This window comes from Cebidichthys violaceus, unplaced genomic scaffold (genome assembly GCF_023349555.1).
Source record: "Cebidichthys violaceus isolate CVI_PGR_0920_01 unplaced genomic scaffold, fCebVio1.0.p SCAF_15, whole genome shotgun sequence".
NCBI lineage: Eukaryota > Metazoa > Chordata > Actinopteri > Perciformes > Stichaeidae > Cebidichthys > Cebidichthys violaceus.
In genome coordinates, this window is record NW_027176318.1 from 13,848,277 (window position 1) to 13,870,220 (window position 21,944).

Sequence of the window (21,944 nt, forward strand, 5' to 3'; positions counted from 1 at the left end):
ATGAGATAAAACAACCACTTTGATTAATTATTCATTTATTAAATAATTTCAAGCATGATACCATAAAAATGTGACGATTAAAGACACCAGTCTCTACCCTGATAGTGACCTTTTTTTAAAATCCACAGACATGTTGTCCAGAATATAGTGATATAAAACATTAAACTTTCATTAATCACTTACAAAGTCTACGTATTATTATTATTATTTTTACACACACCGGTTATGTTAGCTACTGGATAGATTTGTCGTTGACGTCACGTTCTAAAAAAACTAAATAGACAAATTTTATATATTAAATGTTCAAAATCCTTCATGAAATAGCTTCAAATTTACACTCTCCAGCAGCATGAAAAATTTACAGAAAGTTACAAAAAATCCCCCCCCCTCCCGGTCTCCTGCTACAGTCAGAGCGCCCAAAACGGATGACATTTCTTCTGGACTCTGGTGTCTTCGTGCGTCTGTTCCCGTTCTCCTAAGGCCACACCTCGATTTATAATCTCATAAATTACCGTGAATCTCTTTTTGTGACTTTGTTCTGTCATCCTTGGTGTCAGCTTTTGTTTTTCGTAAAAACTCTCTCCTCTCTCTTTCTCTGTTTTCTCGCCCCCGACTGTCTCTCTCTTTTTTTTTTTGATTTCTCTGCATCGGTCTGTCTTTTCTCTCTCTCTCTCGCTCTCATTGGTTTTTCAGTGCGTTGATGTGAGCGCAGATCTTGAGAGCCGGTCCCAGTTTGATGTTCATGCTGGTCATCAGGTGGTCCTCGGTCAGCAGCAGCAGAGCCTGACCGTCGATCTCCTGCAGCCGGAAAGCCTCGGCCACGTCGCTGCAGCCTGACACACAAAGATGAAGATGAGTTCTCTAACACACATCTCTTGGACTATCATATTCTCTTTACTTCATACTGTGAACTTTTGCACAATCTCCCCCCAAAAGATTTATTTTACATTCTTTTTATAGTATTTGTTATATGTATTGTAATTTTTCTATTCTATCGTTGCATTGAGTAAACACGACTCTGAACTACTCTACTTTACTCTGTTGGTACATGTGATGATGTTTCCTGTCAAAGGCGTGCTGCATTACACAGCAATGGATTGTGGGAAAAGTTTTTTTGGGGCCCACAGAGCATGCTCAGTTGAGTCCCTCTGTGGTTTGGAGGAGCTGTTAGATTTGTCATTCATCTACTTTAAATATGTCATTCTAAACTTTATTAAAAAGGTATAAGAGCTTTACAATAATCATGAGGTGAGAGTGTAATAATTGTTATTAAACTAAAATCTTCTCAAGTGAACTTCAGATATTTACATATTTGAGTTTGTGCTGTGTTTCGTTTATGCTTCCAGATGTTTCCCAGCGACACGCTGACAGTTATGTGATTTAAAAGTTTGCACGTTACTTCAGCCTGCGGTTCAATTTCAGCGCTTTGCGAAATACTTAATTGTCATCTGCTGCCGGTTAACACGCTCGAGTGTCTAAACGAGGCGTTTTACTGATTTCATGTAGAAGTTCACCTGGCAGTGTGTGAATGAAGGCGGCCACGTCCTCCACGCTCCACTGGGAGGGGGCGGGTTTGAACGTGCTCGAGGGCGTCGAGGTGGTCAACGCGGGAGCCGACGCCCTCCTCGCTCTCCGCGCCGCCCGACGTTCCATCCTGGCAGACATGGCTACAGCAGGATCCTCATCTTCCTCCTCCTCTTCCTCCTCCTCCTCCGCTCCTCCCTCCATGTCCTCCTCCTCTTCATCATCATCGTCCTCCTCCTCCTCGTCGTCGTCTGCCGCCGCCGCCTTCTCCTTCCCCTCCTTCTCTCGCCGACCGGCGCTCCAGAGATCACGAGGCTGCAGACAGGTGAGTTCATTATTTTGATACCTGAGGATCCTTAAATGTTTAAAAGTCGAAATAAATTACATTTTCTTTACTCTTAGTTTCATTTTTTTGCTTTATCTGTTGTCTATGAAGCACTTTGAACTGCACTGACCTGTATGAAAGTAAATGATGTAAAAATACGAGTAGAAGTAAAAAATCCTACATTATCAGCTAAAAATACATAGAAGTATTAGTATGAGTACTGAGTAGTTTTGTGTATGAGAAGTAAAAGTATTTGTTTTGCAGAAAAATCAGCTGCTGTGACAGGTTTAACAAATTAAACGTTTAATAATGAAGCATCAATGTTCATTGTTGTAGCTGTAAAACTTAAAGTCTCAAACTTCAGTCAATTATTTCAGTTTTTATTTAACATTATATATTTATTAAGTTAACATTTATTTGTATTCTATTATTATGTAAATGCTACATTACATAAGGACCAACCTGCCTCATTGCTGCCACGAATATATTTCTGATGGGGATCTAAATAATCCTGTATTCATTTAAAAACAATCAAGTAATCAAGTGTTGGTTTTAATATATTTCTGTTTCATTGAGAACATATTGCGTCTCATTGAGGGTGTTTTGTTACGCTCTACGCTCATCTTGTTGATAACGCTTCAGGACAGCCCTCCAAACTCCACATCCCATAATTCACAGGTGCTCGTCAACACCTGTGTGAGAGAACCGAGACGTCGTCAGCGAACAGGTGGACGACTAAGAAGTAGGTTAAACTGCAGGAGTCGTTTTTAGAAAGTTTCTGTGGACTGAAACTGTTCTCCGTGAAGGAAAACTACAGACTCTTTAATGACGACTTTTCATCAACAGGTGAGTGTCTAAAAACCAGGAAATACAATTTAAAAGGTACAGGTTAGTCTGTTAACATCCATAGCAACACTGCTAGCTCCCATGCTAAATGTTACATGCTTGATTGTGACAACAAATATGACTCGAGATCCACTTGTCAGTATTTTTCTTTAGCTTATCTCCCAGTCTGACTCTGGAGATGTCGCTCTCTTGTCATGGAAACTCCATCCACTGATGAAGACCAGGAGGTGTGGTTGAAAGTTTGTTTTGAAAAAAGCTAATAAGTGGACCTTGAGTTAAGAATAACTTTCTATCAGCTTCTTAAATGAGAGGATTTGCTGTTTGTTCCGTTTTATATCATTTTAAATCAAATATCTTTGGGCTTTGGAGAAAATGAGCGATCTTGAAATCTGTGTCTCGACCTGACCGCTGACACAGATTATAGAATACTTTATGAAGCCTCATATTTATAGAGTATCAGGTCTGACTGTCCTGAGGATAACTGTTATGAAAAGTTGATTCATGCACATTCAGCTTTGGAGAAGTTCTCTTTCGGGTTTGTTTCAGACTGGGTCCAAACAAGTATTTTCCAATATTCTTTTTTTATATTTTGTAGACAAATGATCACCAAAATAATCCATAGTTGAAGCCTTAATATGTGAGATGTTCATTGTATTTATCTTTCTAAAAAGAAAAGTTCCATATCAGTGTTTTAAACCTGTGGTGAGTTCAGTGTCCCTACCAGTCGCAGTAGAAGAGGCTTCCCAGGAACAGACTCCGCCCTGTTCAGGACTGGTCGGGGCCTCTCGGACCGACTACCTGCACTCAGAGCCCGCAGACGCTTCGTCAGACGAACGTTAAACCTGAGAAGAAAAGAAAATTCGTTCAGCTGCTTTAAACTCACTTGTATCTGCATTCAACACCTGTGCGTCTCTCTTCACACCACATCCTGAACCCTGAACACACCGCTGCCTCTCAAAAGAAAAAAAAAAACAGACATTGTTGGCTGCTTTCTGTGTTACAGCCAATGAACTCGGGTCTCACCCGCGTGCACAGGATGTGGAGCAGAAGCGCTTGGACCGCATGAAGTTGTGGGCGTGGCCTCTCTTCCCGCAGAACTGGCAGTGCAGCACCGTCCTGTCCCTGTGAGTCGACCCTGTGTGTGTGTGAGAAACAAACTGGTCAACTGTTTAATTCAGAACCCTTTTTTTAAAAAGCTGCACGTCTGGAAAAAAATATTTCACTACTAATTTGAATCCATTCTTTTTATCAAAGTACTTCTGGATGCAACAGAAACGTGTGCAATTGTTCCTCACTGCAAATAACCTTTTTATTTTCTTCATTTTTTCAAATAATTGTTTATTAATAGTCATAAAATAGTGAAAACTGGTTTCATATGCTTTCACATGCTTGTGTTGTCTGACCAACAATCCAAAACTACAAGTTTAGAAAGAGAAAAGCAACAAATTTGAGAAGCTGCAACCAGAAAAAAAATAATTTAAAATCATCAACTTGAAAATCATTTAATCGCTTTAGAGATGACAAAGTTTTAGGCAGAAAAAAGCAGCAAATCAGATGCTGAAGGAAGTCAATACAATAAGTTATCAAAACAAAATGCTACAGCCTGTGTGAAACCGTTGCGTGATGTCACGGTGTCCTGAAGTACACCTGTACGTCACCGCTGCAAGTTGAGACATTAAACCACCAGAGGTCAGCAAAGACAAGATTTTCAACTCTTTATAAACTTTTAATCAACTAAATTAGTTGATTAATCCCACAAATATTAGACGGACACATTTATTTTTTTTTAAATATTCTTTGTGTCACCTTTCATTTCACAGTTACTGTTTGTTGTCGCGTGACTTTAAAACCTCTAAAACGGGAGAGAATCTTACTGTCGGCGAGGTCGTCCGTGTCTCCGGCTGCTTCGGCCTCCGACTCGCTGGAGCGCGTTGCTTGTTTCGTCGTGTCCGTCGTGTCCGTCGTGTCCGTCACAGGCAACGCCGCGCTGCCATTGGTCCCGTTCACTTCCTCTGGTTTGCTCACCGGCTCTTGAACCAGCAGGGACGAGCGGTTCACCTGTACGACGAGAAAAAAGGCAGTTAAACACACTGCAAGTTTGCATTTCACGGTGTTCACTTTAGCATTTAGCTACACAGACATGCTACATGTTGCATATTAATCATGGTATAATTTCTGTAGCTCGATGTAAAACAATAACGATGTGTGTTCGTACAGGAAACGGTTGCAGCCCCTCCTGGATGACAAATCCCTCCACCAGGTGAGTCAGAACCTGCCGCCCCTCAGGCCACGCCCTCGGCTCCCAGGGGCCGCCCGGCGATTGGTCGAAGCTCTCGGACTCGTCTCCCGATTGGCCGAGAGGTTCCGTCTCCGTTTCGGCCGTCCGCCGCGACTCTCCGACCGCTCCGTCGACCGTCTCCGTGTCGCATTGCTGCGATAGGCTGAGGGCGGTCGGGAGGGCGGTCTGAGCGGGGAGGAGGGGGGGAGGGTGTTCTGACGAGGGGGTGACGAAGGGGGAGGAGGGGGGAGACTGGGAGGAGAGACTGGACAGAGCTGTGAGGAGCAAAGACAGGGATCAGAGTCAATAAAGTCATTAAATACATGGTATTTACATAGTTTTACTAAACCTAACTAACTATTTCGCCATCCTTTATTAAACCCAACTATTTATTTTAACCGTTGTACGAGGATGTGTTGGTGTACGTGGGTAAAACGAGCCCTCTGAGGTACCTGACTGGTTGTCGGACTGCGTTGACATGTTCTCACAGAAGTCCTCCTGGGTGACCGACTGCAGGTCCCGATGAGACTCTGGTAGTCTCTGACTTTGGCCGGAGACCTCCGGGACAGGAGCCGGTACTGAGACGGTTACTGGGACTGTTTGGACTGGAGCCGGAACGAGACCCAGGATGGGTTTCGGTTCCACGCTGGAGTCTCTAACAGGCGTCGGGATAGGATCCGTGTTCTGGCACTGATGGGGAATCTGACTGGTCCGGTTCTCAGACTGGTCCATGGCGGTCTCTCTTTCATCTTCCTCCTCCATCTTTTTCTCCTCGCCTCTCTCTCCGTCCCTCCGGCCTTCCTCAGTCACCTCCATTTGCTCTTCCTCTCCGGCCGTTTCAACTTCCTGTTCCTTCCGACCGACGAGGCTTCCTTCCTGCCGTTTCTCCTCCCTCACTTTCTCTGTTTGGTCGTCTCTCTCCCCCCTCAGGTCTTTGCCAACACTCGTCTCACCTCTGACTCCCTGTCTCACCCCTTGTCCTCTCTCTCGCTGCTCCTCGCCGTCCTTCCCCTCGCCGTCCTTCCCCTCTCCCCTCTGGCTCACAGTTTGTGTCAGAGGACCGGGATGACTCGGAGGGGAGGCCGGACTCAGGAGGGACGGAGGCGAGGGAAGTGGCGAGGTGTTTTTTGGCAACGACGGGTTAAGAGGAAGAGGAAGCACGTCGCCGCTCGACGTCCTCTTTGATTGGCCGGACAGCTCGGGCGGCTCTGCGACGGGAGGCGTTGACTGCACGGTATGGGCGTAGGATTGGCGTCCCGAAGAGAGGGCGATGATCTGCAGCTGCCTCGCTGCGGACGGCGAGCGCTCGAAGTGGGACGAAGCAGACATAGGGTTGGTTACAGATAGTGGGCCGCGGTGGGATTGGCCCGCCCCCCCAAGCATCGTTTCGGTTAACGGGCAGCTCTTCAGTCCGGCCAGCGGCCTGCCGACGGGCGAGGCCTGACAGGCGGGGGGGGCGGCGGCGATCGGCTGCAGCGGTGAGGTTTGGCGCTGCAGCGGTGAGGTTTGGCGCTGCAGCGGTGAGGTTTGGCGCTGCAGCGGCGAGGTTTGGCGCTGCAGCGGCGAGGTTTGGCGCGGCGACGGCGAGGTTTGGCGCGGCGACGGCGCTCTGTGACCGTTCGGAGAATGAAGTCTGGGTCTCAGAGGGACGGCTCGGACCGGAGAGTAAAGAGCTGCAAGATAAAAGAGACGGAAAGAAACATGAAATCAAATTAATTGCAGATCTAGTTGATTTAGAATTTCAAAATAAAGTTCTGTGGATCTGAAGAGTAATGAGATTAAATCTCTGCTCTGGATCACCTGAGGCTTCACTGACGCCTCGCTTACTGAAACTCTTAATGTTCAGTAAATGTTCGTTTCACACCTGCTGCTTCCAGCTTTTCACCTAAACGTTCGTCTTTATGTGGTTTTCTCTTTGTTTCAACAAGTGGGAATGTAAAACAGGAGCAACTAATACTGTGGTAACCCCCCCCCCCAGGCCTGAACTTGTATGTTATAACATGTTTGACTGAGGGAACGAAAGCACTGCAGGTTTCTGGTGCCCAACCCTTCTGGCTCGTCTCGGCTTTAAAACGCAGCCACATTTACTCGTCACCAGTTGCATTTCTAAACAGGTTGTGTCATTTTTGTATTTGTATACATTCATAGGAGCATGAAGAGGGAATTTTTTTTAAATTTAAATGTAGTTTTTCTTATTTTGTTAAACATATTTTAGATTCATCTTGAGCCACTCGCCTAAAGGTTTAAGACCTTATTTGTCCTTATTTAATAACGGCAAACAAATACTTGCAGAAATGCAAAAGAATATCTTTGGATTAATGGTCAGATAATATAATGAACTAATCATTTTAACTAAACATTTCTCCATTTTCTTTTTGGTCATTTTATGAATGAAACAGTTCATCGATGAATCCAAAAGTAGTTACAAATGACTTGCAGCCGTTGTCCTGAACAAACGCTACAATTTCTGCTTGTTTTTGAGATAATTGCTGCACAAACTAACAAACCAATTATCACTCAGATCGCTGCACAACATGAATGCCCAGGTGAGTACCTGTATGTATAGCGGACGAGAGGATCAGGTTACATCATTTCATTTTCTGCTTGAATGAAACTGAAGCTCATGCATATGTTATGAATCATATTCATAACATATGCATATGCATTAGGAATTATATTCCTTAAATAATGACTCGTGGCTCCTGATTACGAGAGTTTGATCTCCACTGTTTTTAATGGGGCCATATGGGGTGAAATAATGATGTAATTTATATTATTTAACAATATTTTGATTTCCAAGAAATATGCTAGAATTGAAGACAATTTTATAGCAAATTCTGATTCACAACATTAAGTAATCAATTAAGTATCAGTAATGAAACAAACATAACGATTATCTAGTAATGATTAAATACAACACTATTTAATGATAAGAATAAAAAATAATTATTACAATAATACCAGGTATGTATTATTACTTATTGCTATAATTAAATTGATATGACATTTAATTCCTAATTATTTTGTTTAACATTTTTATGGAAACACAATTACCAATTTAATCATGATGTAAATACAGATTTTTACTACCTATACCTACTATATTTAACTCCCTGAAACCGAACCTGTAACCGTCTCTGTCGTGTTTTTGGTTTTACTCGTGCTGAGTAACGGCCACTATGAAAGCTAAATTAAACAGGAGGTGACAGAGATCTCCCTCTACTCTCCCACCCAGTGGGAGTCATCCTCCTGAGGGGGGAGGGACTTACTTGGAGGCGGGACAGAGAGGTGGCGGCCGGGCGCGTTGGGGCTCTCCGTGGCGCAGGGCTGCGGTCGCGGCCGGAGAGGCGGGAAGAGGGGGGCGTGAGGGCGAGAGAGGGGAGGCGGGGCTGAGCAAGGAGGCTTGAGGCGAAGTGAGGGAGGGATGGTGAGGGCCCCGGGGGGAGGAGGCCTCAGGGTGAGACTCTGGAGCTGGAGGGGGGGAGACAAAAGTAAACATCAGTTAGGTCCTTAATCACCTTTTTACTTTCAGACAGTATGTGGGTTACCTCTGAGAGTCAGCATGTCAGTAACTGACGACATCAGTCTGTGGAAGTCGGTCCTGGATGTTATTTTAGCTTCACTGCTCTGTCCCTTGCTATTTTTTTTTTATTTGGGGAAATGTTTATACTAGTTGGCAAAAAGACTGATAATGGCAGGAACCAGCTCAACTGGCTCGGGTCAAATGGTGATAGAAATCTGCCAACCAGCAACTCTTAAGCTCCCAAACTAACCCGTTATATTTCATCAGTCTAGTCCGTGCAATAAAGAAACGGTGTGAATGACGATTAGCCGTTTTATTGAGGGTTATTTGTCTGAATATGTCTTACTTAGTAGCTGAGGGAGATTTCAGGAGGTTACTATTCAGAGTCTAGGAAATGTTGGTTGGCAGGATTTGTTCTGATTTGAAAGGGCCAGGCTAGCTGTTTCCCTCTGTTTCCAGTCTTTGTGCTAAGCTATGCTAACCGGCTGCAGACTGTAGCTTCATATTCAATATACAGATGTGACATTAGTATCAATCTTACTAACTATCTATAATCCAGAAAGCAAATAAACCGACTTAAAAAGCAAAACATTTTGGGACAGTTTTGTAACAAACTTCTAGCGACAGCAGTAAGCAAAACTTCCATTGTTTAAATAAACCACTAAGGATTTTAATGACAAATGTTATCACTGAACATTTTTTCCTGCCAGAATAGAAAGCTTGACAGTCATGCAACAGTATATAAAAGGGGCGGGGCTTAGCGAACAGAAAATCACACATCACACAAAAGGTTGAATTTGCCCGGCTGCTCACCTTAGCGGAGGCAAGGTTAGAGGAAGGAGAGGAGGAGGAAGAGGAGGAGGAGGAGGAGGAAAGGGAAGGTCGCATAGCAGACGTAAGAATCAGCTGCAGGAGGAAAAGGAGAGAGTAAACGGGGGAGGAAATAAAGAGGGGAGAGCAGAAATTAAAGCACAGAGTCTAATCATATTCAAGTGATGAAGAGGTGTGTGTGTGTGTGTGTGTGTGTGTGTGTGTGTGTGTGTGTGTGTGTGTGTGTGTGTGTGTGTGTGTGTGTGTGTGTGTGTGTGTGTGTGTGTGTGTGTGTGTGTGTGTGTGTGTGTGTGTGTAAAACTATGTTTACTGTTTACCATCTGAGCCCTAAGCAGAACCTGGTCTTGGCCAGACCCTTTGAGACCTTTCCCCAGGAGCAATGTCTGCTGGGATATCCTCTGCCTCACAGGGGAGGGGCTCTGATTGGCTCGCACAAGACCAGGTGTCCCCACAGGATGAGCCTGTGATACCTGCAACAAAAAGGGGGGGGGGAGATCAGGAAGAGTTTTTAGAGACATTTCCATAGAAAAGCAACATTGTTAATGTTGTTAAACTGATGTTTTAAAGGCAACATGACAACTGTTGCTCTGTATCATAAAAAATTTGGTTAGCAAAGTTAATGCTGCCGTTGCCTGCGACATATCTAAGATTGCATCTACGCAAAGCGAGGGCATTATATTTACATAGCGAATGCTCCTTACAAGCAGGTTACAAATACTAGCAGCGTACAAACTGCATTCAGGGCTTTTCATTTGTATCGTCACATCGCACAATACACCATGTTGGATTCAGCTTTCTTACCTGTATCAGGGATTTTTAGAAATCACCATGAATACTAGACTTAAAATCACATTTTCTTAATCCTAACCCAACAAAACAGCATTTTTTTCAACCTTATTTCTCAACTCAAATATCTTCCACCCTCTAAATACTAGAGAATTATTATGTTTGTCAAAGTTAAAGTCCCTGCAACAACCTGTAAAAACCTCAATGTGTGATATTTTTACACTTTTGTCAAAAGTACGGAATAAAACAAATGAGATATAACGAGGAAATCAGTGAGTTTTAGAGGGACTGGATGGAGGGTTTCTTTCAATAGAGGCAGGCTAGCTGTTTCCCTCTGTTTCCAGTCTCATACTAGCTTGTTGCACTTGTATTCGTATTACTTATAGCACTAACTGTTTTTCTTGTTTCTGTACTTTGGCTCTGAGTTATGCTCTGCTTCATGCTCTTAGATGCTTGTTTGGAAAAGGAAATGTACTTATGACTTCTGGTGACTAGTAGTTCTTTTGATTACCAATGTTGAATGCACTTATTGTAAGTCGCTTTGGATAAAAGCGTCTGCTAAATGACTGTAATGTAGTAATGTAATGTATGCTAAGCTACGCTAATTGTGTTTCACTTCAAACTGTTCCTTTTTAAAGTGAGATGTGGTTCTGCTTTTGATCAGGTGTGTTACCTGTCTGCCAGGTGGACTGGCTGGCGTGTGAAAGGGCGTGATTGGTGTGGAAGTCGTCGTGGGTACGGGCCTTGTGTTCCCATTGGTCAGGCTGGTGGAGGTCTTGGTTGACATGGCGGTGCTGCTGCTGTGCGTTGCAGAAGAAGAAGAAGAAGAAGAAGAAGAAGAAGAAGAAGAAGAAGAAGAAGAAGAAGAAGAGAGGAGGGGCGAGGTGGTGCTGGACGCAACAGGAGAGGAAGGAGGGAGAAGAAGAGAGGGGGAGGTTTGTTTGGGGGGAGATGTTTTGGAGGCGCCCGACGGGAAGGGAAGGATCGGGCGAGAGTACGTGCGGAGGGCGGGGGTGGCGGTGGAGGTGAGTTTAGGGGGAGCCGGGACGAGGACGTGGGGAGATGGAGCGCCAACCGCCCCCGTCGTTGCCGTCGTTGCCGTCGTCGCCACTTTGGAGACGTGGGTTGCGGAGACTGAGGGAGCAGGGGTGAGAGGGGGGGGAGGCGAGGAGGTGGTGGGCGTCAGCGTGGGTGCGGGGGAGTCCAGGAGCATCGGGTTGGGGGTGAGTCGAGGAGGGTTGGGGGTTGTCGGGGTGGAGGAGTCCGCCGTGGTGCGAGGGCTGGATCCATTGGTGGCCTCGCCGTGTTCCGATTGGCTCTGACGAACCAGCTCCCTGTCCATCCTGCTACACTTTAATGCTCTGCAACACACAGACGGGTAATAAACACATCTAATCATTTCATTTCCATGGATTATTATGGATTTCTGTAAAGATTTCAGCCTCTTTATTTTCAGATTGTTGTGTGGATCATTCATTGCAACATTTAACCTTACTCTCATATATTACTGCTTGAAAGATAATTTGTACTAGTTCGCACTGGCGTGGTTTAAAAACTAATTTTATCCAATTTTTGCTCTCCAAAAATCTTGCGATTCACATATTTAGATCCAGTGAGCTCAGTTTTTGGACCTAAAACCCTGCATATGGCCAAGTGGTCGAGTACAGTTGAGTTACAACAGCTTGAAGTATGATGGCGAGATAACAATGTGTGATGTTCGGTGCCTCTGGTAGATTATTTCTGCAGCTTCTCTCGTCTTTACGGAGCTTCACAGTGAATTTCAGCTCGTCGTTTGTCCAAAACTTTACTGATCACTCTGAGAAAAAACCTCCGTCTGCTTGAGTGACGAACCTATTTAGCTGCAATAAAAATAACTGAAGTGAGAGTGAAACTTTTCTCTCATTCGATAAAACGGATGTTTGACAAACTGCATAATTTGCAATTAGAAAAAAATTGAATAAATCGCAATATCACGCAAGATGCTTGAAACGCAGTAACATAAAAAAGTACTGTGATAAAATCATATCATGGGGCCTTTTTTATTGCTATTACTTCCCCCTACTAGGCTGATTCAGGTCCTTCTACGCAAGTATTTCTCCAGAAAATAAATTCTATATTTCATTCTTTCCTCTCTTTTGTCACTTGTCAGAAAACAAGCATGAGCCGGTGTTGTTTTAAAGCACACCCTGGCCTTCATGACGTCCTTGATGGGAAATAAACCAGTCTGGTAACTCGCCCACGGTGTGGTGTGATCGTCACTGCGACCTCAGCAAATGAAAACACAACCCACTGTTCCCATCATCACCTGGGTGTCTGTAATATTACTAACAATTTACTTGAAAGTTTCCTAGAGAGAACTAATCAAAATCATCGAGGAGATCAAAGACAAAGAGACGGTTTAGTGGATTGTGTTGAGTTATAAACAGTTGCTGAACTTCTACATTTAAATAAAAACATGCAGAAAATAACTGATCAAAAAGCCAAATAATTCAAACATTTCGGAGGCTTCTCCTGGTCGGGGACTTTCCAAAATCCCGGCTGCAGCCCGTAAAACTTTACTTTTATATGAAATGTTATCAGTCTTTTTAATTGAGACAAAACCAGACATCCTCAGATGAAACTTAAACAAATATTATCCCTAAATGTTGGCCCACCCCCGAGGATAAAACCCACGCTCGGAACATTAAACCAATATTAGTTCTTTGTACGACAGTGATGAAATAAATTTGTTGAAATAATCCCTCCAGTTTGTATCCCGTTGATCACAGCTGTGTCTGAAGTTTAACATGTTGAGTGAGTCCTTCACTGACACATCGAGACTTTCACCACCAGTGTTTGGTCAGAGCCATGGCAGCAGTTCATGTGACTAAAGATCGTCCTTCAGGGACTTGAGGTGTGATTGTGGTGCCCGACCTGTTGCCTGGAGAAACCTCAGGGATCCCAGTGGGGCCCGCTTTAATAGTCTTTTAATGAATATAACAAAGTGAACCCACAGAAGGATGAAGTGTTGAGAAAATCCTCCTACATCTTCAGCTACATAAACTCTTTAAAAAGCCTCTTGGATCAGCTGGAAAATGCATCTTCACAAAGCTGAAAACAGCTGTTCTTTTTAGAGATACTAGGTTCTCAAGGGAACGTGTGATCTTCTAGAATATGATGCATCGATGTAGATTAAACTAACCAACGGGATATAAAGGAGTTAACATGCTACATACACATTAACTAATTAGTACAACATTGTTAGTCACCTAATTGATTAATCTCCGCTGTAGCATCAAATGTATAGATTCTGTCAACTCGTACATCAACAGAAAAGGGAAGTTTTGGGGTCCCAGTGTGGCTCCAGGAGCCCCCTACCAGACTGAATGAGCCCCTCCACAGTTAGACCGCCAACATGTGGAACATGTGTGCAAAGTCTCATGTGGTTTTTAAAAAAAAAAAAAAAAGGGGGACTCAGTCTGCACCCTGAACTCATCACGCAAGCAGGTGCCACTCCGCTCCACAGCGCAGCAGCGGGGCAGATGCTGACATCTGGCCCGCAGAGCGTCACTTTTATTCCCGCAGACGACGGCGGCGACGACGTGGATGACACGAACGAGTCACATTACGCTGTCGGGTTGACAGCTAGGCCACAGATCATGCATGTGACTATCAAGAAAAAAAAAAGATGGAGACAGGCCTTCACAGTGGAGAAGTCTCACGATAATAACATTTTATTTTGGGGGGTGAATTGCCATGTCCACGTTCTGCGTAAAAAAGGCGCTCCGGTCACTTACCCCTCCTCTTGAAATCGGCGTCGTCCTGCAGGTTATTCCCGGTATCGTCCATCCGAAAGTGAACGCATGTTTATAAAGTCTGTTGCTGCTATCTGATGAGCGGGTCTGGGCTGCTTTTTTTTTTTTTGCAGCAGCAGCAGCAGGGTCGACAGGCTGAAATGGGGCGTGTGTGTGAAGCCTCACTTCCTCGTCTGACAGCGCAGGAGCTTTACTGCGAAGTGCGCGTCACCCTCCCCCAGACGATAATACCACCAGCCTCACCACTGATTATCTGCCTTCAGCTCCTGCAGAAAAGCCACAAAAAAAACACGCAAAGTTGAAGTGTGCACGACGGGCCCGTGTGTGTGTGTGTGTGTGTCGCACTTTGATTCGGGTTTCAGCACATCCAGAGCAGTCCGTTAATCCGGCATCCAAGATGCGGGGGTGCCCCCCCAACCCACCACCGTCCACACCTGCCGGGGGTCTGTGGTGGGAATCAGCCCGGCTCGGGGGGCCACCGTGTTGCGGGTTGCGAGGGGCCTGGTTTAGTCCGCTGGTGGAGAAACGCAATGGAAGGCAGGTTTTAAACAGCGCGACGGCGGCGAGACAGCACCACTCAGAGCTCAGGAGGACCGCAGAGAACAACCGGAGGGTTGTATTAATGCACAGCGGTGGAACATCCTTTATAAATGTGAAAATACTTCATTACCCTGCATGCAACCTTATGCATGAGTACAAGTACTCATTTATTATCAGCACAATGTGTTAAGAGTATAAAAGATCAGTTCTCTTTCTGCAGAATGGCCCCTTTCACAGTGTTCCATTACTGGATTATTATAAGGGATGCGTTCGACTTTATCTACCTTTTTGTAGTATTATCTGTAATTTTGCACCATATATCATATTTACAGATCGATATGAAATATTAGTCTTAAAGTAATTAGCTGTTAAGTAAATGTAGTGGCATAAAAAGCACAATATTTATGTCTTAAATGTAGTGGAATGCAAGAATAAAGTACATCAGGCTACTGAACTTTAATACTTGAGTACATGTATTACTTTGTTACTTTTCATCAAATGTAATTATACATTTATTATCTATATAACAGCCTGTACAGGTTTAATATATTGGACATTAAGATGCTGAACAGTTTGCAGTAGATTTTAATTTAAGTAATCAGATCTTCAGAAAAATAAATCAAAAGTACAAATATCCATTATGTAGTGGAATATTCCCTTTTAGTGTAGAGTTATTGTATAATACATTAATATAATTAGCAATGTATTACAATGTGAGCAGCACTTACATGTTGTAGCTGGCCTTATGCACTCAGATTAATCTATAACAAAGTATTTTCTTCTAAAATGATGTGTTGCGTCGCATAACAGTGAAGTAATACCATATCTCATTAAAATATATACTTTATATTTATTATCATATTTTATATTACTATAATAATCTTAAAATATTAGTTGTGGGACTATAGTTGATTTTTAGTTAAATTAAATATTTTTTTCTTTTCCTTTTTAAATGTTTTTATTCACTTTTAGTACTTTGTAACTTTTAAAAGTGTCAAACAAAGTTTATTAAATTCTCACTATTGTTAAATTTTTAATAAAACAGTTTTTAAACAGTTTTTTATTCCCTTGTTTATTATTAAAACAAAAATATTAATATATATTTAGTCATATATTCTGTATTATAGCCAATAATCTGACACTATGTGGTCATGTGACCTAGAGTCGCGTGTCACTAATCGGATGAGCCTCTGTGATTGGACAAACAGCAGACAGGACTCGCACACCTTCTGACAAGAAATACTGCGTCACTGACGTTAATCTGCGACTGCGTCAAACTCAATCACACTACCGGAAACCAGGCGGCCTTGCCTTCAAAATAAAATGAAGAATTGCAACTAGTGTTTTCAGTTAAAGGATGAGTGTCTGCAGATTTGAGGGAATAATTTCCTGTTGGAAAAAGTAGAAATAGTCTGAATAACTGAAAATCCTACTGCACCATTATGGTTGTATGTTTGGGAATGTTTGCCTTAAAAACTATTTAGTTGTCCAAATTGTTGCAGAATTATATTATTGTAATGCCTCTAAAGCCAGTTTATCGTCTGGTTATCCTGACTTTATGCTGTATTTTCGTTTTGTTGTTTCTTTTTCTTGTATTCTTCTCGTGAAACAGTTCCTCTTCATTTTTGGCACAATTGTCTTTTATTTTGAAACTTCTCACCTGAACGCCCACCTTGTGCTCCGTGTACCTTGACACTTCAGTTGCCATGGCGCAACTTCCATAGCAACCGAGCCACTGAGAGGGAAAAGGTGATTGTTAGGTATTTAATCGATAGTATTCAGAAGATGACGTCTCTTGTTTATGAAGACAGAAGCGTCACTGTGACATAAATAATGCATTCCACAAAAGTGATCAAGTCAAAGCCGGTGGAGGCCAAGAGGAAGACCCTCGAGGGAACCGGACCGGTGAAGGTACGGCCGGTTAACGGAGCACGGAGTGAACTCAGAGTTCCTGCTGTGCGTAAAAGCCGCGCAGCGAGCAGCCCGAGGTGTCCGCAGCGGGACCGGTGTGAGGGGATCACCGGAGCCCTGCAGGGCGCCACCTTAAAACCGAGCTGTGAGAGGAGGTCCAGGTCCAGGTCCAGATCCACCGCCCCGAAGACGACCACCAACCGGGACTACCGGAGGGCGACCAGCAGCTCTATGAAGCGCGCGGCCGTTACCCCAAAAGGCCGGGAGATGAGCGCCTGTCCGGGTCAGAGGGGGGAGCAGCAGGGGGTCCGAGCTGAGACGACACGTGCAAGTGAGAGGTGAGACAGAGGAGACATGTGGTCCAGTTTAAAACCAGTGTCTTCAGTCCCTCTGTGGGAACACTGGTTTGTGATATGATCTGCTCCATTTGTTTTTCTACAGTGAATAGAAGAAGCTGCTGAACACTTTATTCTTTGCATTAAAAACATACCTATTTAAACTATATAACATTTGTTGGATGGATAAATAATCACTCTGAAGAGTGTCTTCATTTTGCAGGTTGTTTGTTGAGCATCGAACAGGTTAGGGGGCCCTGGGACAGAGCATCTGTTTGATACTGCTAACATTACTTGTTTGTAAGTCACAAAGAGACACAAAACAAGCAAAGGGAGATGCAAAACAACTACAGAGAGGCAAAACGACCAAAAAGAGACACAGAACCACTGCAAAGAGACGCAAAATGACTTCAAAGATGCAAAACGACTACAAAGATATGCACAACAACCGAAAAGAGACACTAAACAATTACAAAACAACCAAGAAGAGACACAAAGAGACACAGAAAGACTTCAGAGAGACGTGAAATGACTAAAAAGAGATGCGAAACAAGCATTCAAGAAGAGACACAAAACATCTACATAGAGACGCAAATTGACCACAAGAATATGCGAAACAGAGACGTACTACTTCAAAGAGATGCAAAATCACTAAAAAAAGACACAAAGCAGCTATACTAAAAGATAAAAAATGACCAAAAGGAGACGCAAAACGGTCAAAAAGCAACACAAAGCGACACGAAATGATAAAAATGAGATGCAAAACGACCCAAACGAGATGCAAAAGAGATGCAAAACAATCTGACCAACTAGTGGACAAACAATATGACCACGGAGAGACACAAAACGACTACAAACAAAAACTCCAAAATTCTCTCTTTCTTTGGCTCTTGTTGTTATTCTGGAGGGCTGGGGGCCCCTTTACATATCTGAGCTCAGGGGCCCATTGTCTCAGAATCAGTCCACGTGAATGTTTTCATTAAATCCATAAAAATGTGAAATTGTAAAACAGCACATTTAGAGACAGTGTGTGTGAGAGTCTCCCTATAAAGAGCAGGTGTACTGTCCTCAAGTATGCGTCTTCCTGCCGCTGTCTTCTGACCATCTGTTGTGGAGGATTAGTCCCTCACTAGTTACCCCCCCCCCCCCCCCCCCCCCCCACCTGCAGGTGAACGTCCACAAACAACACGACGGTTTATTCCACTGTTTCTACCGTGTGACGATAGCGTTGTCTGCCCATCCGTCACACTGGTGTTCATCTTTTCAATCTTATTTATGGGATTTTTGGATGATGGAAACAGGTGAAAGTTTCCAGTATTTCACAAGAGAAACATCAGAAAATAAACACAAAATAAAATATTATTTTCTTATCCCTTCAATTTCCATTAGGGGGAAAAATGTCTTGCCTCCATTAATGTGAAAAAGACAATTCAATTTATGAATTAAACAACTGAAGCAGTGATTGTAATTTCCTTCTTTGGTATTTAAGCTTTCCATCTTAAAAATATATAAATAAAATAAAACATAATTTCTGAATGCCTAAAATGTTCTTGGGTTACAACATAGAAGAATGAAACCAGAGTGTGTTCTTCTGTTTCAGCCACAAAGCTTTCACCGTCATCCCCCCGGACCCCAAGAAAAGAAGAGAGATCCAGAGAAGTGAGTCGTCATGTGAAGTCAGAGCAAAAATACAAATGCAGTTTAAAGCATCCCCTGCTTTATGGTCTGTTTGACTCTAAAAGGACCATAGTTTACTAAATGAACATCATGCTGTATTGAAGAAGACTGTAAACTAGAGATTGAGACCATAAACTCATGTTTACAATGTTTACTGAGGGAATAAATCAAGAGAGAAGTAGAGTCATTTTAGACTAGACTTCTATACAACCAGAGGAGTCGCCCCCTAATGGTCATTAGAGAGAATGCAGCTTTAACACATGAAGCTTTGGCTTCACCATCTGATAGCAAGCAAAAATAGTTTACTGCTTTAATCATCGATTGTTTTATTGCATAATCACTGTTTTCCAAGTTAGGTTTAATTGTTATGTGACGTGTGATTGGTTGAGCAGAGGCGGAGGCGGAGCTCGCCGCTTTAGAGGAGCTTCGGCTGAGCAGAGCGATGGCTTATGTCTCCATTGACCCCAGCAGTGTTGGTGAGACACACACACACACACACACACACATACACACACAGTGAGATGAATGTATAACAATAAACATATTAAAACACATCTTTGTGTGTGTGTGTGTGTGTGTGTGTGTGTGTGTGTGTGTGTGTGTGTTAACAGGTGGCTGTTTGAGTCTGGAGGAAGTACGCTTGAAGCAGCAGCAGGAAATGATGCAAGCCAAGAGGAAACAGAAACCGGTCTGAAAACTCATTTAGCATTAGATGTAGCATTTCAAAATTAAAGCCCTTCAAAATCGCATGCATGAGCTGACTTCAAATCACATTCATGAGACAATTTGTCTAACTTCAGATTAGATTTTAGAGGAGATGGTGCATAGTTACAAAATCATTTCACCTCAGGTTAATAGCAGACCACCTCAAGGTGTCACTCAGAGAGAACCAGGACATTCTGATGTAGCTTTTCAAAATGAAAGCCCTGTAGTGAAGGACTTTAATTTTGAAATGCTACAAGATTGTTAGTGTTTATTTGCTTGTTATTGTTTCAGGTGAGGAAGCAGCTGATGGAGCAAACAGCGGTCTTGAAATGCTGAGTCAGCTCTTCTCTCTTCTGGCAGCTAAACTCTCAGTCACGTGGTTTTAAACTAGATTGACGTCAAATCTCTGATCACTAAATGTTAATAAAACATGTACAGAAACACATCATTTACACTCAAAGAGTGACATACAGGGGTGACCATGGCTAAGTGGAGAGCAGGGCCGCCTTTCAATCAGAGGGTCGGCGGTTCGATCCCCGGCTCCTGCTCTACTAGTCTCGTGTCAATGTGTCCTTGAGCAAGACACTTAACCCCAAAAATGTCTCCCGTAGCTGTGCCTACGGTGTGCAGATAGCTACTGAATTGTAAGTCGCTTTGGATAAAAGCGTCTGCTAAATGACTGTAATGTAATACAGAAATATACATTTTGATTACAGTTGTTTAGTGTGTCTTGTATAATGTATTTTGTATATGAAATGTATGTTAAATGAGTCTCATGCAACTGTTGATGAGGCTCATGGGAAATGTAGTATTTATCACCGTTAAATACACCAAACTTGATTTGTCGGGAACAAATTTTCAGTCGTGGAAGAATGAAGTATTTGGACAATTTAAAGCAAAAGTCCAGCATACTACTTGTGCTAAAGTAAAATGTACTTAAAGCATCAAAGTAAAAGTACTCACTATGCAACATGTAAGCAGCATTTTAATATTGCAGCCGACTGCAGTAAATCTAATTTTCCTCATTTTACAAATGTTTTCACTTTATAACTATATATTACATATAAATGTTCCTCTGAAATGTAGTGGAGTTAAAGTATAAGGTAGCATAAAATTAAAATGCTGACTAAAGACATTATGTTCCGTTTGAATCTGAAGAAAATGTGTTATGCTATCCAGGGAACAGAGAGTACATTTCACAAAGTGTGGCATCCTTTCTTGACATTTATTTTATTTTATTATTTTTACTCATTTACTTACTTATTTGAATTTTTCTTCTCCTGTCATATTTATTAATTTTCTACTTCCATTATTTCTGGACTTACTTTTTCTGTTAATATTAAAGTATTTTATAGATATTTTCTCTGTATTGTCTATCATTTTAACTGTATTTTTCCTTAACTTAAAAATATTTCCTCTGTGATCAGCTGTGGTTGTCTGTGTTTTTTTATGGCTGTGTTGTGTTTTTTTTTTGTTTCTGTCATTCCTCTTGTCCACCAGCAGAGGTCGCTTTCTGCCTGTTTCAGAGGCAGTGACGATGAGCACACACAGCATGTTGTGTAATTGATGGCTGACTTGTTCTTGGAAAACATTTGGCTCCTTCTAGGAATAAACTATGACAATATTATGATCAGAATAGAACATAAAATACCATAGAAGAAAGATAAGGTCACAGACAGACAAACAGCATGAACCATCGGTCAGATATCTGTGTTTTTATTAGGATGTGTGTCCTAACGTGACACTGGAAGTCTTTGCATAACACAGATTAAAGGACAAATAAATGTCAGCATCGGGAGGTTTTTTCTCCCTCTGGCATGCATAATGAAGATGTCATACTAGGTGACTGAAACAACCGAGTGCGCATGCGTGAGAGAAATTGCAATATTTGTAGTTTGTAGCCATGCTTGTAGTCCAATGGAGACGCTGTCCTGTGACGCTGTCGCCGCATTCAAGGACTCCTCGTTTGCGCCGACGTTTCAATGCCAATGTATAAGCACATTATATCATAGACAATACGTAGACGCATATTATATCATAGACAATACTTATAAGCTTATGATATCATAGACAGTACTTATAAGCTTATTATATCATGGATGTTAAATCTGTTATGGTATAAAATAATGCGCCTTATGTAACAAATCATGTTACACATCTGTTTTTATTTTTTTATAAATGAATCAGTGTATAATAGTTATAATAATAAGGATTTACTGTAAGAGTCTTAGATGTAAAATAAAAAAAATAAAGCTAATATTACTGCAAAGAAAAAATACGTATTCAAGATCGTACAACAACGTTCAGGGAAAAATAAAAACAATATGTTAAAATAAATTAATTTAATTTAACAAATAACAATTAGGACTTTGAGAACATAACACAAACATGACAATAATATTTTTTGTTGAATTATAATTGTAATTTTTTAGACTTCACAAAGTGTGGCATCCCTTCTTGAATTTGAGAAACCCAGTACTGTGATCTCTCTATTTACATTTTTTAAATTGATTTTAATTTAATTTAATGTTATTCTATGTATTTATTTTTTACTTATTTATTTGTTTATAACATATTGATTAATTGTCTACTTTCATCATTTCTCGACTTACTCTTTTTGTTAGTATTCAGGTACTTTATTTTTTAATTTAATTTAGTTTTAGTTTTACAATAATATTTTTTGTTGAATTATAATTGTAATTTTTTTTGTTATTATTTTGAACTCATACACATATTTAAGATCGCCACAAGAAAAACAAAAAGCTTCATCGTGTGCACTTTTTTTTTTGTTGTTGTTGTTGTTGTAACTAACGTCCATATTTCCGACGGCGGCTGAACGCGGCATGATTCGGTGGCTGCTGGAGCTGAT

At 42.1% G+C, this 21,944-nt stretch overlaps 2 protein-coding genes across 3 annotated transcripts; one reads left to right on the forward strand and one right to left on the reverse strand.

Annotated features, from left to right (window-relative positions):
- Positions 1-18: 18 nt before the first annotated feature.
- si:ch211-230g15.5 (polyhomeotic-like protein 3) lies at positions 19-14,435 on the reverse strand. Of its 2 annotated transcripts, XM_068710205.1 has the most exons (12): positions 13,890-14,435; positions 10,787-11,474; positions 9,645-9,797; positions 9,310-9,402; positions 8,243-8,444; positions 5,426-6,646; positions 4,911-5,248; positions 4,570-4,753; positions 3,719-3,830; positions 3,417-3,537; positions 1,515-1,839; positions 19-833 (listed from the first exon to the last, which is right to left on the reverse strand). In XM_068710205.1, the coding sequence occupies exons 2-12, from the start codon at positions 11,453-11,455 to the stop codon at positions 679-681; spliced, it is 3,573 nt and encodes a 1,190-aa protein (XP_068566306.1). In that variant the 5' UTR covers positions 11,456-11,474; positions 13,890-14,435; the 3' UTR covers positions 19-678. The 2 variants fall into 2 exon arrangements, with proteins under 2 accessions (XP_068566306.1, XP_068566307.1); XM_068710206.1 differs by lacking the exon at positions 9,310-9,402.
- Positions 14,436-16,180: 1,745 nt separating this feature from the next.
- On the forward strand, positions 16,181-20,414 carry zgc:194621 (uncharacterized protein LOC795037 homolog). The gene is made up of 5 exons (XM_068709529.1): positions 16,181-16,696; positions 18,294-18,352; positions 18,763-18,846; positions 18,982-19,058; positions 19,367-20,414. Exons 1-5 carry the CDS (start codon positions 16,281-16,283, stop codon positions 19,409-19,411), a joined length of 681 nt encoding a protein of 226 aa, XP_068565630.1. The 5' UTR covers positions 16,181-16,280; the 3' UTR covers positions 19,412-20,414.
- Positions 20,415-21,944: the final 1,530 nt, after the last annotated feature.

What these genes read in the sequence shown, in the direction of transcription:
- zgc:194621 (XM_068709529.1), top strand. Translation starts at nt 16,281, where the DNA reads ATGCATTCCACAAAAGTGATCAAGTCAAAGCCGGTGGAGGCCAAGAGG. An exon ending in ACGACACGTGCAAGTGAGAG is followed by an intron (nt 16,697 to 18,293) that starts GTGAGACAGAGG and finishes CTTCTGTTTCAG; the next exon opens with CCACAAAGCTTTCACCGTCA. An exon ending in AAGAAGAGAGATCCAGAGAA is followed by an intron (nt 18,353 to 18,762) that starts GTGAGTCGTCAT and finishes TTGGTTGAGCAG; the next exon opens with AGGCGGAGGCGGAGCTCGCC.
- si:ch211-230g15.5 (XM_068710205.1), bottom strand. Translation starts at nt 11,455, where the DNA reads ATGGACAGGGAGCTGGTTCGTCAGAGCCAATCGGAACACGGCGAGGCC. An exon ending in AGGGGCTGCAACCGTTTCCT is followed by an intron (nt 4,754 to 4,910) that starts GTACGAACACAC and finishes CTCGTCGTACAG; the next exon opens with GTGAACCGCTCGTCCCTGCT. An exon ending in TCCACATCCTGTGCACGCGG is followed by an intron (nt 3,538 to 3,718) that starts GTGAGACCCGAG and finishes TTTTCTTCTCAG; the next exon opens with GTTTAACGTTCGTCTGACGA.